The sequence below is a fragment of the Lepidochelys kempii genome, chromosome 19 (assembly GCF_965140285.1).
Source record: "Lepidochelys kempii isolate rLepKem1 chromosome 19, rLepKem1.hap1, whole genome shotgun sequence".
Lineage (NCBI taxonomy): Eukaryota > Metazoa > Chordata > Testudines > Cheloniidae > Lepidochelys > Lepidochelys kempii.
The window spans coordinates 9,775,057-9,790,481 of record NC_136398.1 but is presented as its reverse complement, the minus strand read 5'-3'; the positions used below and the strand labels follow the sequence as shown (position 1 = coordinate 9,790,481).

At 54.5% G+C, this 15,425-nt stretch overlaps 1 protein-coding gene across 1 annotated transcript in view; it reads left to right on the top strand.

Annotated features, from left to right (window-relative positions):
• The window catches only part of CRYBG2 (crystallin beta-gamma domain containing 2), a 33,786-nt gene extending 18,633 nt beyond the window's left edge, over positions 1-15,153 (top strand). Inside the window, exons 5-22 of the mRNA XM_073317733.2 lie at positions 1,790-1,837; positions 1,934-2,052; positions 3,353-3,509; positions 4,114-4,253; positions 4,478-4,604; positions 5,133-5,168; positions 5,577-5,713; positions 5,968-6,094; positions 6,601-6,743; positions 7,076-7,202; positions 7,715-7,747; positions 8,081-8,193; positions 8,805-8,934; positions 9,076-9,215; positions 10,862-10,985; positions 11,815-11,973; positions 12,583-12,742; positions 13,193-15,153. Of these exons, the coding sequence (XP_073173834.2) occupies positions 1,790-1,837; positions 1,934-2,052; positions 3,353-3,509; positions 4,114-4,253; positions 4,478-4,604; positions 5,133-5,168; positions 5,577-5,713; positions 5,968-6,094; positions 6,601-6,743; positions 7,076-7,202; positions 7,715-7,747; positions 8,081-8,193; positions 8,805-8,934; positions 9,076-9,215; positions 10,862-10,985; positions 11,815-11,973; positions 12,583-12,742; positions 13,193-13,281 (2,109 nt within the window). The 3' untranslated portion in view covers positions 13,282-15,153. The remainder of the gene's footprint in view (positions 1-1,789; positions 1,838-1,933; positions 2,053-3,352; positions 3,510-4,113; positions 4,254-4,477; positions 4,605-5,132; positions 5,169-5,576; positions 5,714-5,967; positions 6,095-6,600; positions 6,744-7,075; positions 7,203-7,714; positions 7,748-8,080; positions 8,194-8,804; positions 8,935-9,075; positions 9,216-10,861; positions 10,986-11,814; positions 11,974-12,582; positions 12,743-13,192) is intronic.
• The last annotated feature ends 272 nt before the right edge of the window (positions 15,154-15,425 follow it).

Genomic DNA, 15,425 nt, shown 5'->3' with positions numbered 1-15,425 from the left:
GAGAGCTGGATTATATTGGATGAGAGATCGATGGGAGTGTTTGGGATTAGGTAGATAGATTAGATAGATGGCTATGCACAGGGAATGCATACATAGGGACTAGATAGATGAGAATGGGGATGTTTAGATAGAGGGCTGTGTATAAGGGATAGACAGACCGAGGTGTATGGGGTTGGATAGACAGAGGGCTGTGTATAAGGGATAGACAGACAGAGGTGTATGGGGTTGGATAGACAGAGGGCTGTGTATAAGGGATAGACAGACCGAGGTGTATGGGGTTGGATAGACAGAGGGCTGTGTATAAGGGATAGACAGACAGAGGTGTATGGGGTTGGATAGACAGAGGGCTGTGTATAAGGGATAGACAGACCGAGGTGTATGGGGTTGGATAGACAGAGGGCTGTGTATAAGGGATAGACAGACAGAGGTGTATGGGGTTGGATAGACAGAGGGCTGTGTATAAGGGATAGACAGACAGAGGTGTATGGGGTTGGATAGACAGAGGGCTGTGTATAAGGGATAGACAGACAGAGGTGTATGGGGTTGGATAGACAGAGGGCTGTGTATAAGGGATAGACAGACAGAGGTGTATGGGGTTGGATAGACAGAGGGCTGTGTATAAGGGATAGACAGACCGAGGTGTATGGGGTTGGATAGACAGAGGGCTGTGTATAAGGGATAGACAGACAGAGGTGTATGGGGTTGGATAGACAGAGGGCTGTGTATAAGGGATAGACAGACAGAGGTGTATGGGGTTGGATAGACAGAGGGCTGTGTATAAGGGATAGACAGACCGAGGTGTATGGGGTTGGATAGACAGAGGGCTGTGTATAAGGGATAGACAGACAGAGGTGTATGGGGTTGGATAGACAGAGGGCTGTGTATAAGGGATAGACAGACAGAGGTGTATGGGGTTGGATAGACAGAGGGCTGTGTATAAGGGATAGACAGACAGAGGTGTATGGGGTTGGATAGACAGAGGGCTGTGTATAAGGGATAGACAGACAGAGGTGTATGGGGTTGGATAGACAGAGGGCTGTGTATAAGGGATAGACAGACAGAGGTCTATGGGGTTGGATAGACAGAGGGCTGTGTATAAGGGATAGACAGACAGAGGTGTATGGGGTTGGATAGACAGAGGGCTGTGTATAAGGGATAGACAGACAGAGGTGTATGGGGTTGGATAGACAGAGGGCTGTGTATAAGGGATAGACAGACAGAGGTGTATGGGGTTGGATAGACAGAGGGCTGTGTATAAGGGATAGACAGACAGAGGTGTATGGGGTTGGATAGACAGAGGGCTGTGTATAAGGGATAGACAGACAGAGGTCTATGGGGTTGGATAGACAGAGGGCTGTGTATAAGGGATAGACAGACAGAGGTGTATGGGGTTGGATAGACAGAGGGCTGTGTATAAGGGATAGACAGACAGAGGTCTATGGGGTTGGATAGATAGAGGATTGAGTATAAAGGAAAAACAGACAGAGGTGTATGGGGTTGGATAGATGGAAAGCTCTGTATGAGAGAGAGAGCTAGCTAGCTGGATGTGTCTGAGGATAGCTAGAGAGACCGCCATGTAGGACAGGGGCTGGATAGCTGGAGAGAAGTGGGTGAGGTAACTGATGAACAGAGATGATGGGATGCCAGGTGTGTGGAAGGAAGGAATCTTGGGGCAGACGAGAGAAGACGAGATGGGACCGAGGGAGCCTTCTCGAAGTGCACGGCTCTTTCCAGAGGACGTGCCATTTGCTTCCGCTTCTTATCCTGTTATCCTTTTCTTTTTTTCCAGGAAGAGGCAAAGAACCCCCCCACGAAGCTCAACGGGAGACCTGGGAAGGTACTGATGCTGTAGGCAGGGCTGGGGTGGGGGCGCCGGCCCGGCGCAGGGGCAGGGCAGGCAGTTGAGGCTAGCGGTGGTGTCATTTCTCTCCAGATCATTCTGTTCTCCGAGTCGGGCTTCGCGGGCCAGAAGAGGGAGATCTGGGGCGATGTCGCTGACGCTACGTCCTGGGAGCTCTCCCACACCATCTCCATCCGGGTGGTCCGAGGGGGGTAAGCGTACCGCCGGCTGCTCTGCTACCGTAAGGTTGCCTGCAATGGCACGTGGCCCATCTGCGACTGCTAGTAGCAAACACCTCGAATGGCCAGAGATGGGACGCTAGATGGGGAGGGCTCTGAGTTACTACACAGAATTCTTTCCCAGGTGTCTGGCTGGTGGGGGGGTCGGGATCAAACTGGTTGCCGTCTTTGGGATCAAGAAGGAATTTTCTCCCAGATCAGATTGGCTGAGACCCCTGGGGGTTTTCACCTTCCTCTGCAGCATGGGCCATGGGTCGCTTGCTGGTTTGAACTCGAGTAACTGGTGGATTCTCAGTAACTTGAATCAAGCTCTGAGGACTTCAGGAACTCGACCAGCGGCTAGGGACCTACTACAGGAATGGGTGGGGGAGGTTCTGTTGCCTGCCATAAGCAGGTCAGACTAGATGATCCCGATGGTGCCCCCAGCCTTAGCGTCTATGAGTCTGTGACCCGTAGGAAGCTGCCCAGCTCAGCTTGCATGAGAACCCCAATCCCCACATTCGGGCGACTCTCCAGCACTGGAGAAGGAGGTTAAGGCACTGAGCTGGGACTCAGGAGATGAGGGCTCCATTCCCGGCTCCGCCACTGGTTCCCAGTGAGGTCTTGGGCAAGAAATCTCTATGCCTTGTTTCACCAGTGCGGAGAATAATCCTTCCTGTCTCCTACCTTTGTCGGCTGGGTCTATTTAGATTGTGAGCTCCTTGGGGCAGGGAGCGCACAGCACTGAACATGTCTCGGCCCTAATCTTGGTGGTTAGAAACTAGTGCCCTGGTCACTGATAAAATGCCCTCGCAGCCAAAGACTAAATCCAGGGCTCTGGTCACTCTCTGGAAACCCCATGACGGGGGGACTTTAAACAGTGGCTCAGCTTGGGCTTGCACTGATCCCTCTGATTATTATCCAGGTTCTACTATTCTGCTGGGAATTTAACAGTCTCTTGATTATCAGCTCACTGTTTAATCGGGTCTCCTTGGTTATTCCCCTGGTTTGCTCCCCGCTGTGTGTTGACCCCGGGTTACTGTCCAAGGCCCTGATGCTGCAAAGTCATCCTCATGGGTAAGACCCTTTATCCTACACAGAGACCCACTGACACCGCTGGGACACCACATGAGCACTAGGGTTCCCTTTGCCCAGTCGGGGTCCCAGTGGGCAGGCAAGCGGTGCTGGACTCCCAAGTCGGGCACAGGGTCAGAGGCTCTGCTGGCAGGCAGCACGGTTACCCTGCAGTGCTCTCGGTGCAAGACCCCCCTCCCATGCGCTTTGCTCCCTCCAGCTGGGTGATGTACGAGAAGCCGCGATTCCACGGGCGGAAGTGTGTGCTGGCCGAGGGGGATGTGGAGATCAATAATCCATGGACAGCCTATCGGAAAGACGGGGAGGTGCCTGAGAACGCGCCCTTCCGCATCGGCTCCTTCAAGAGGGTGGTGAGGGTAAGTGCGGGACCCCATTGAGGCTGCTCTCCGGGTGGGTTTGATCCTCTTGGAAAACGCTTCCCCTCCTCCAAAGCAATGGGACGTTCAGTAGAGTTGGGCCCAAACCGTAGACCCAACGCCCGTGAAGTTTGTGGCGCAGGCCCAGCAGAAGGGCATGCATGGCAGCTGGAGTGGGAGCAGAGTGCGAGGGAGGGCTATGCACTAGGGCAGTGCCAATGGAAGTGGAATGATGAGATCGTTGGCCATGGAAGCGTTTGTTGGAGGAGGTCAACATAGACAACGATGAGGCCAATAATAAGAGTAACGTCAGAGATGGAGCCCTGGATTTTTTTACAAGGCAGATTCTTGGAATCTCTAGGGCTTTTGGGTCCATTTGGAAGAGAATCTAAAATGTCATCGAACTCCTTCTCCACAACCTGAGAAAAAGCCCTTGATGGAAGTTGATCTTAACTTGTCTTTTGGGATCTAAATTAGTGAAGCAGCTGGCATTTGATTGGAGGCCGGGATAGGTTTCCCTGGGGTGGTTCTTAGCACAAGCTCGGGGAGAGATGAAGGGTACTTTAGTCCCTGCTGGCTAGCAGGCTGCTGTCTCCTGTTGCAGGATTATCGGATCCCCGAGATCAGTTTGTTTACTGAGGAGAATGGAGAAGGCACAAAAGTGAGGTTCACGGATTCCTCAGAAGACACCCGGATCTGTGGCCAGCCCTTGAAGGCCTCTTCCATCATTGTCCACTCTGGCCTGTAAGACATGCATACTGTGATGCTGGGATCTGGGGGTGGGGGTTCCTCTCTTCCTGCTTTGGCTTCCCAGTGCAACACAGGGAATTGCAGGGGAGACGTAAACCAGAGAAGGAGCCCGATCCAATGACCTTTGAAGTCAGTGGAAAGACTCACATTTTGTTCATAGAGCAATGGGTCAGGCCCATGGCTTGTCCATATCTAATTGTTTTCTCGCTGTCCTCCAGGTGGCTGATTTACTCCAGACCCTTCTTTGATGACGACCCCTATGTTTTGGAACCTGGCGGGTATCCCAATTTAAAAGCCTGGGGTGCGAAGGACCCTTCCGTCTGCTCTATGCATCCTATTAAACTGGTGAGTGCTTGGCACTGGTGCCTCCCACCCTCCCATTGGGGGGTGCTACCAGCTAATCACTCTGTCCCTTCTCAGATAGAATGGTGCAAAAGTAGTGACTGGTTTCTCACAAAATGTTAGACAGCCTTGTATCAGGATCAAGCATATCTTATAAAAGATGGCGACCACCGTTGGAATTTGAACCTCCCCTGACGGAGATGGTTTGTCCTGAGCTGCGTTTTTGGAAAGGTGTCTGGGACCTAGTGAAATGGCCAGTGCACTGTGGAGACTGGAACGAAGCAGGAACACTCTGAATCCCCAGGGCTGCACATGGCAGGTGTCTCATCAAGCCAGAAGACAAGCTGAAGCTCACACACAGCCCCATCCTTCCTTACAAGACTATAAATCAGCCTGATTTGACTTCAGTAGCTTTTGAGCCCCAAGCCCTTAGCTTGTCTGGTTTGAGCCTTGCATCTGTGGCCTGCTTCACTCTCTTGCTCTCTGCTGGGCAATTCTCTGAGCTCTCATTCTGGTTTCCTCTTGTTTCAGGGCTGCCCTGCTGTAGAGAAACCTGGGGAGCCCAAGGTAAGAGAGGAAGGGACTTGCTGAGCCAGGGCCCTAAAACTGATCAGGTGAAAGGATCAGTTCGCAAAGGGAAGGGTGTCCAGAGTGCTCACAGCTGCTGCGGAACCAGCCACTCCCATCAGGAGGTGCTGTTGGGGATCACTCCAAGAGATGGGCTGAGGGACTGCTCACAACCCACTCCCAGCTGTTGCTAGGAGGAGTGACTATAGAGCATGGTGTCAGAAGACTGGCTGTGGCAGTGCTCCCGCAACTCCAGCCTCTTCCAGTAGGGGGCGCTGTAGGGAATGGGGCAGGAGCACTGGCTGTGGGGGAGTTCCCAGCTACTCCAGTCCCGACCTACCCCAGCAGGAGTCACTAGGTCTGGATCTGAGGTTCCACAATCGCCATGTGATTCCTGTGTCTCTCCAGGCAGTGATCTATGAGAAGGCATGTTTCCAGGGCCACAGCTGCGAAGTGAACCGAGACATCTATGCTCTGAAGAAGCAGGAGAACAGCCAGGGCCCTGTGATGTCCACAATGGGGTCTCTGCGCATCCTGGGGGGCTGGTGAGTGTATGGAGGAACTGCAGAGACCAGAGGGTGAGATTGTCGTCATTGTAAAGTGCTCTGGTGGCCAAAGTCCAAGGTGAAGGAGACCGGGGTCTCCAAGCCCAGGAGCTGTTCTGGGTGAGGTGCCCCCATACACAAAGGGGAAAGGAGTGCCCCTAGCAATAGGAGAAGCATCTCAATAGCCTGGGGGTGAATGTGGGCCCAGAAGGTGCGTGACGGAACTGACTGCTTGTCTGTCTCCGTTCCCTCAGCTGGGTCGGCTACGAGAAGGAGGGGTTCCGGGGCCACCAGTATCTGCTGGAGGAAGGCGAATACCATGACTGGACACAGTGGGGCGGCTACAACGACGAGCTGGTGTCCTTACGGCTGATCCGGACGGTGAGAGGAGCAAGCTGCGGGGCCGGCAGGGTGTTTGACAGCAGACGGCTGGATTGCCACCTCCTTTACCCACGCCAGCCTGGGCAGGGCCGGCTCTCCCACACTGCCCGCCCACATGCCTCAGCCGAAGTCAGAGTGCCAGGGGAGTTCAGCGCCTTTATCTATCCAGCCCTTGCCCTCTCTGAGACCACTGTCCAGAAAGGTGCCAAGCAGTGCCAGTAGCTTTTGTGCTGTGGACACCTGTCCCAGTGGGACTCAGAAGACCCACCAAACTCATTACATACACGGCACCAGCCGGTAACAACGGTTCAGGCTGGATTTGAACCGGTGACTTAGTGGTTATCCTATTCTCCATCACCTGCCGCATCCAGCACCACTAGGGACCCAGGTTGTGTTTGTGGAGGGAGCCTGCCGTGGCCCAGTGGCACCCACCGCCAAGCAGTGACACACCGAGGAGGGAGTCAGGCAGACAGAAAGACTGAGAGAGAGTTCCCCTCTTCCCACAGGACTTCTCAGACCCGGCGCTGGTGCTCTTTGAGGCCAAGGACTTCCAGGATGGGCCCAGTGTGGAGCTAAGCGAAGCGCTGCCCGACGTGGAGCTGGCCAGCTATGGAATCACAACCCAGTCCATCCACGTGCTGAGTGGAGTGTGAGAGCCCTGGGGAAGGGCGGGGTGAGGCTGCACTGTGGGCTGCGGGTGCGGGGGCGGCGGGGACAGTGCTGTATCAGGGAACAAGGGAGACAGCTTCAATATAGAAGAGGGGAAAGGAGTTTAGGGTCTTGGCAAATCCAGTGCTGGGTAACTTAGTGACCAGCAGGAACATTTGTGCTAAGGACTGGGGTAGGAATCCACATGCTTCAGGGCTGATCACCACTGGGGTAAGGAAGTAATACTCCCCCACGTGCAACACTGCATGATTGGCAGGGTGCATTAAGAGCTGGATGGGTGTCTAAGTCACCCTGTTCCATTTCTCTGGCCAGGTGGGTGGCCTATGAGAACACGAACTTCTCAGGCGAGCAGTACATCCTGGAGAAAGGAGTGTATCGGAACTGCGAAGACTGGGGAGCCAGTGACAGCCGGATCTCCTCAGTGCAACCTGTCCTCCAGGTGAGGGAGCCCTGTGTCTCCCCATACACCTGCCCCCTGTGAGGGAGCCCACATCACCCCAATTGCCTGCCCCTCTGGGCAAAAGAGTCGCACCCTGCCTTGCCCTTGCCCTTGCCCTGTGGCCAAGGGGTGTTAAAAAAAGAAGTCCTTCAATCAGTGTTCTTTGGGCTTGATTCTCTGTTGCCATCCGCCTTCCTGCTGTACAGGGAGCGCCAGCCAGGGGAGATGGCCCCGGGGCAATACACCCAGCGCAGGGAGTATTGACCCTCCCGTGCTTGGTGTGGGGACAAAGTTGCTCCAAATCGGGGCCCTTTGCTCTGCAGCACACCATGGGAAGCCCCCTTGGGGCGTGAAGGGAACTGGTGTGGGGCATGTGCTCCTGGTGCAGGTGGTGGGAGATGTTAATGGGCGTTGCTGAGGCCCCATCTGAGTGCAGTGCTCACCGCTGTGGGTTATTAGCCCCTGGTGCAGGCGGGGTGAGACAGTAACAGGTGTGGCTTGTTTTCTTCCAGGTCAGGGAGCACAGTCTGCATATTGTCTCCAGGGTAAGAGGTGGGATCCTGTGGAGTGGGGTTGTAATTTGTCTCTCTCCTTTCTGACAGGCCCATCCCCTGGGGTCTGGGTGCTGGGATGTCATTGGGAGCGGATGCTGGTTTGGTGGGGGTGTTAAGATCACTGTGGCCTCTGCCAGCTCGGTGCTGGGTTGGACGCACGAGCTTGAGCTGCTGGGGGATGCCGCCTCGCGAGGTGCCACGAGCTGCCTGCTGGAGAAGTCGCATGTATCCCTCCCTGGGTCCCATCTCCATTAACACTCCCCCAGCCCCGACCCCGTGCCCTGCTGGCCCAGTTCATTCAGTTTCACTCCTGGGTTTCTCCAGATCCAGCTGTTCTCAGATCCCAATTACCTCGGTGATCACATCTCCTTTGAGGACGATCAGGTGTCCCTGCCAGAGGCCTTCACTCCCCAGTCCTGCAGGGTCCACGGAGGCAGGTAACGCGTCCATCAGGCCAGCCAGAGCTGCCGCACATGCTCTGAGCCACGCGCCATATTTACTAAGCAGGGGCTGCTGAGCTGGCGTTGAAATGCTGGCGGCCGCACGAACCTCCCAGAGCTCTGACGGAGTGATTGGGAACATGGGAGATCATGCCAGGAACCCCTAGGGGCTGTGCCCCAGCAGGCTCTTTGGGGAGTTGAAGAGCAGGGTCTTCAGTTCTGGATTTGTGGGGATGGGCCCTGTGTGTTTGGCAAGTGGGCTGGGAAGCACGTGAGCTCTTGAGGGTTGGGGTGGGGAGGATCTGGACGGGAGTTGCAGGGGACTGCCAGTTCCCAGGAGGAAGGACCTGGGGGCTGGTAGGTTCAGGAGGAAGGCAGGTGTCTTGCAGGTTTGATAGAGGCATGGCAGGGCTGTATGCTGGGGAAGAGGTGGGGAGGAGGGGGTGAGGTTCCCTGTGTTTGGAGGGGGCTGCAGGGAGTTCCTCTCACTGGTACATAAGTGTGGAGGAGGGTTTGGGAAGAGCCCAGGGAGCCTGCACCCCAGTCCCCTGCCTGCCCCGAAGGCCCCTGGGGACAGAATCATTCCTGTGGGTGCATCTCACTTCCAGCTGGATTCTCTATGACGGCTGGGAGTTCAAGGGGGAACAGCACGTTCTATCGGATGGCGAGTATCCGACGCTCACCGCCATGGGCTGCGTCTCGTCCACGGTCACCCGGTCACTGAAGAAGGTCCCAATTGTAAGTATTTCAAATCCCAATGCTGCCTCCTCATCCCCCTTAGCAGTTTCTTGGCTTTGCCTGCGTATCGCCATGTGTATCCTCCCTGCCTGCCCCATCCTGCCCCTTCGCTGCTTCCATCCCTTTCCCCTTTCCCTGCAGTTTTTCTCGGAGCCCTCGATCTTCCTGCATGGGCTGGAGCGTTTTGAAGGGAAGGAGATAGAGCTGACCAGCGAAGTGCGGAGCCTGCAGGCCGAGGGCTTCAATAACCACGTGCTGTCTGTGCGCGTGAAAGGCGGGATGTAAGTGAACGAACTTCCCCTGGCATACACCAAGAATAGGGGCCAGCGACCTCCCAGGGGCCCCCTCTGACATCCAGAAATAGTGATCCATCTGGATAAACCAGGAAGAGTGCCCAGCAGTGACCTTCCGCCCACTGGGTGTGCATCCATCACAACCAGCAGTACCGTACCCCACAACACGTCCTGAGTACTGCTCAGTCGTGACCCACCTCGGATTTCCGTCACCCCACAGCAATAGGGAACGGTAGCCACCTTTCTGTGATGCCTGACACGTACCCAGGACAGTGACCGATAGTGATTCTCTTTGGACCCGTGTCACATAGAGGGAAGTATCCAGATGCTGAGGGAACCACTCCACACGACGCTCAGAGCCGCGGGGAAAGCCCTGCCTCCCTCCTGACGGCTGTGACCAGCTCCTGAGCCCTGGACAGTCAGACCCAACCTGTGCCAGAGCCCAGCCCACAGCTGACACTATGAGCCTGGTCACCGCTGCCCCAGGCCAGCCAGGCTGGGGAAGCCTCTCCCAGGTCTCCCCTTCACAATGTGCTGTGGGAAAGGACTCAGCACCCCCTCTGTGGCTCCTCCCCAGAGCCAGAACCCGCACAGACCCGTTCTGTTTGCTTCTCCCCATCTGACCCCACTGGGATGCCAGCCAATCAGACCGTCAGCTACGCAGGTGTGTTTTGGCTCCGCCCCCGGGCTGGCAGGAAGCCAGGCTGTGCAGCTTCCAGGCCCAAATAACAGGTTGACAAACACTCCCAGGTGGCTCAGCCCTGCCCCAGTTGTGGAAGAACATGAAGGTTAAAGAATAACTTGAAACACACAAGCCTGGACATTTCCCCAGGTAACACCCTCTGGGTGTTAACTCAGAGCAGGCTGGCCTTGAATTAAAGGTGGGATGAAATATTCCTGGAGACCCCTTTTCAAACAAGCTTAGCTCCCAGAGGCCGGGTGCTGAGTGCAGATTTTGCTGCTGTCAATCCGTGCATTTAGTTATAGAAAAATAGCTCGTAATAGGGAAGTTGAGCTTCTTGCCCCAGGTCACACACCGATCTCGTAATTGGACCCAGGAGCCCTGATTTCTAATCCCCTCCTGTAACAGTTAGACCGTGCTCCCTCTAAGAGCTGGGGAGAAAAACCAAGAGTCCTGACTCCGAGTCCCTTGCTATCCACGCTGCTTCCCAATTGAGCATAGAGTTTGGTGGGGTCTCTAGAGCAGTGGTTCTCAAACTGTGGGTCGGGACCCCAAAGTGGGTCGCAACTCTGTTTTAATGGGGTCGCCAGGGCTGGCTTAGACTTGCTGGGGCCTGGGGCTGAAGCTGAAGCCTGAGCCCCACCGCCCAGGGCTGAAGCCTGAGCCCGAGGGCACCCTGGGTGTCAGGGCTCAGGATACAGGCTCCTTGCCCAGAGCTGAAGCCCTTGGGCTTCGGCTTTGGCACCCCTGCTCGGGGTAGCAGGGCTCAGGCTTCGGCCCCCTCTCCTGGGGTGGTGCAGTCATTTCTGTTGTCAGAAGGGGATCGTGGTTCAATTAAGTTTGAGAACCCCTGCACTAGGGCGACACCCCTCCGGGCCTGTGCACTCTTTGGAGCATTCTTCCGCACGGGGAAGGTAACAGAATGTCTTTGCTCCCTCTCCCCTCCCCCCAGATGGGTGCTGTGTGAACACAGCAACTTCCGAGGCCGCCAGTGGCTGCTGGACTCTACAGAGATCACCAACTGGCTGACCTACAGCGGGCTTCAGCACATAGGCTCCCTCTACCCCATCAGGCAGGTGAGTGCTGGGCACCAAACTTCCCTTACTGCTATATGTGCTGGAAGCAGGGGAAAACTGACAGGGAGTCCCCTGCTCTTTCCTAGCCCACCTTCTCAACGGGGGAGTAACAGAAGTGATGCTAACAGCCATGTGTCACCAGCACAACCCACCCTGTTCCTACTGAGCTGACAACTTTGCCAGAGGGCTGTTCCCTCTCTGTCTGGGCCAGGAGCCCAGGGGACTGAGAGCATGTGCTTAGATTACTGGGAGTGCATGAAGATGTCCTGGGATTTACTGGGACACAGTGGGAATTCAGTGGGGTTTGCTGGAGATTCCGAGTTACACTCAGTGGATAGAGCTGGTATAGGAAGGCTTGGCCAAGGGTACATCTGCACTCAAGCTGGAGTAGACGGATGTGCACTAGTCTGGGGATTTGATCAGCTGGTGCTGAGGACATCTGGAGCTGCAAGAGGAAGGGACGGGGCAATACACTTATTCTATATGGTGTATGCCATGGTCAGAACTTCATAGCAACTGCAGGAATAAAACTCAGCTCTTCCTGCTCCTAAAGCCGAGCACTTTCCCCCTCGAGCTAAAGGAGGATTTCCATTAGCTGTTAGTAGTATGGAGCTTATGACACATTTTGGAGCAGTTCTGATTCAATCCAGTAGAGGGCAGTGGTGCACAGGGCCACTAGCCGGCTTCTCCTTACACTAGCCAGCTCTTTATACTCACTTATGAACAGACCCAAGCCATGTAATTGCTGCTCTGTACCAGAAGGAGGGTGGCCATTGTGAGTGATGCTGTGAAATGGGGCAGCAGAAGCTCATGGTTTGTCTCCTTCCAGAGACGGATCTACTTCCGGATAAAAAACGCGGAGCTGCAGTTCTTCCTCTCTGTCCCAGATGACGTTGAGGACATGAAAGCAGGACGCGTGGTGGTCTTGGACCTGAGTGACCAGAGCAGCTCCATCTGGTACTACGAGGAGGGGCTCATCAAAAACCAGGTCAGGACTGGCCCCTGCGTGTGGGTGACTGGAGACTCAGGGGGGGGACTCATGGGGATGTCACCAGCCCTGGATTGCATGGGTCATAGGCTGCTTGAGATGGGCCCAAAGCAGAACCCCAGATCCACACCCCACGACCCAGGTTCAATCCCCAGGTTCAATCCCTGCTGTATGTGCATACAGCTGTGAGTGGTTACCGTGGCAACCTTGTTAATTTCTCAACTATTCCCCCACCCGAACCGCCAGAGCTGGAGGGATTGTTTGGGGCTGGTCCCCCTGGATCATGGCTCCCCAGGGAGGTGTGTTGCAATGGATCCATGCCAGGCAGGACTCACACCTGCGTACTCAGTTTCTGGGGTTACTCCCCAGCCCATTGGGGTGTGGGGCAGCCAGCAGAGAGCAGTGTGTGCCACTGGAAAAAGGCTCCCCCAGCACTGACGTCCCCCCTTCATCGGTTCCTCACTTGATATCGCAGGGAGGAATGTCCCTGGCACTTTGCACTGGACTTTATCTGTCCCTTACGGCCATGGCAAGTCTGAGCTTGGAAGGCCTGAGCTGGGCATGGGAGGTAGCAGAGGGGCTGACTGGTTTGGCTGTTGCCGGTTTCAGGTTGCCCCCACCATGAGCCTGCAGGTGATTGGTCTGGCCGGGAAAGGCGCCAAGGTGGTGCTGTGGGCTGAGAGCCGAGTTCCCCGCCAGACCTGGAGAATCGATTCTTTTGGGCGGATCTGTAGCCAGATGTTTGAGGACATGATCCTGGATGTGAAAGGTGAGGCTTGGGCCTGCCCACCGTCTGAATTCAGGGGGGGAAGGAGGGCACTTTCTCAGGTCCTCAATTCCACTCCCAAAATCTCTGGGCTTTGGCTGTGGCAGAGACAGCCCTGCCCAATGGGGATGGATCATTTCAGTGCTACGAAGGTTTTTGGGTGGAAAATTGTTTCTTCGAAAGGCGGGGCAGAGCGGGAAAACCCGTGGCTTTTTACTTCCCCATTGGAGACTGGTCAGAGGAGAGGCTACATGGCCGAGTGGCAGAGCCCAAGGGGCAAAATAAGGGCACTAAGCTACCAAAGAGGCGATTTCTCAGCTCCTGTAAATAGTGACTAAAAGCACTGGGTCCTAGCTGGGAGATTGGCAGGGGGTGGAGGAGAGGGCGGGGAAGAGGGAGAGAGAAAATACCTCCTATCTTTTCCCCATCAGACTCTCCCCTCTCTCCATGCAGGGGGCAGATTGTATGACCGAGATCACGCCATCCTCTGGGACGTGGCTGAGGAAAGATCCACGCAGATCTGGGACATACAAGTGCTCTAAGAGCTTACATTCAGGCCTGGATCCTGTTGGAGGTGCCACCAAGTGCCCCCAGCTCTTCCCACGGTCTTTCTGGGTTATCAGGGTTCCTTGCAAACTGGTTCAGGGGTGCTGCTACCAGAAAGTATCCCCTGCCCTGGAATGGAGCCTGGACAGGCACATGTCTCTGCAGCCTCTCCTCTGCCCGCTGGCCATTCTAGGGTTGTGACTACTCCAGTTCAACCCTTCGTCAATTCCAGGGATTGCCTGGGAGTGGAGGTGGCACTGGCTGTCCTGTTTCAGCATTCAGGGGCTCATCAGGACCTACCTGAACTATAGTGAATCACCTGTGAAGTGCCATGTGGTACCCGTGTGCACACGTGAGTGCCGTGCAATGGGCCATTTGGTGCCGAACCGGTTCTGGTGTGGCTGATTTGGGCTGTACGCCAAAGACTGAAACACAGACTCCTGCCCTGTCATGGCTTCCTAAGCCCCTGTATTTATGTGTGTGTCAGATACGATCCCTTTTCTAACACCAGCTCTCCGACTGGGTGCTCGGTTTGTATCACCAGTCGCACGCTAACACACTCGTTGAGCTGGTCTCTGAGATGCTGCTCAATGGATGGACGTGAGACACTACGGCAGGGGTTCTCAAACTGGGGGTTATTACTTGGGGGGGTCGCGAGCTGTCAGCCTCCATCCCAAACCCCGCTTCGCCTTCAGCATTTATAATAGTGTTAAATATAAAAAGATGTGTTTTTTAATTTATAAGGGGGGTTGCACTCAGATGCTAGCTGTGTGAAAGGGGTCACCAATACAAAAGTTTGAGAACCACTGCACTTGGGCCTTTCACACAAGGGAGGGATCACTGCACACAACCAGCTGCACACCTTAACAACATGGGAGCAGCCGCCGCGCACGCCCTCTTGTGTCCAGAGTGGCAATTGCAGGGTACATCATTTGTTGCATTTCCAGCTAGCATCCATCACTGGGGAGTATTTCCTAGCTGAGCATCTTAAAGCACTTTATAAACATTAATGAACTAAGCCTCACCATCCCCTATGGGGTTAGTAGCTCCCAATTTACATTTGGGGCAACTGAGCTGTACAGAGGTGAAATGTCTTCCCCAAGGTCCCACAACAGACAGAGCTAGGAATAAAAATCTGCTTTCCTGCTCCTATGCTGAGCACTAACCAGTGCTTCCAGGGTGCTGTTTATTAGCCTGCATGTGCTCTCCTCTGAACACTGTTTATTAAGTGTAGAGAATAAGCCCACCTGTCAATAAGGCGTCTGTGTGTCATATGAAGCTCTGAGGAAGTCTCAGATTTTGCTCAGGGTGACGCCTCTCTGTCCCATTCAGTAGTTCTGGCCGAGCTCCTTGAATGACCCTAGTCTCTTCAGTGACTTGGCTGTTGCCCGGCACTTGTTTAGTTGCCGTCCCCACATCAGGTGATATTGACTCGCCCTCTAGCATGTCACGTAGTAGAACCTCACAGCAGATCTCTGATGAAGCTTCGACCTCCAACCCACAACAGGCTGCAGTGCAGTCTCCTTCACCGTCATTGGAGTAGCATCTTCATTCAGCTGGTCTGCACCGAAACCTGCATCACCAGCCTTAGACATTGAGCCTGACTGCTACAACCTTCACTGACTCCAACTTCAGTCTCCCTGGACCTGTGCAATTCCTGAATGTACTGTCCCAACTTCAGGTGCGGATCTGTGGCTTTCGCTGCTCAAGACTGCACTTGTATTATACAAACACACACTCTCTCTTTCATATACATTCATGCTCTGGGCCACACAAAGCACTAGAAAAGGCCCGCAGAGCACAATCCTGCAGTAACCAGGAGAGAGATGGACTGCATGGGGTGGGGGAGGGTCTTTTCCACCTTTAATTTCTATGCTTGTATAAAATTTCACTTTATCTATAACAATAATACTGATACCTAGCTCTTCTATAGTGCTTTTCATCAGTAGATCTCAAAGCACTTTATAAAGGAGGGCAGTAGCAGTATCCCCATTTTACTTTACGATTAGAAACAGAGCAGACAAGCACGGTGGAAGGGAAAGTATTACACGCAGTCGCATGAGTACGTTTCCCCCCTGCCCCCAGAGATGGGTAGAGTTTATTCTTAGGGCAATGGATGCTTGTTGAGTTAATAAATAAA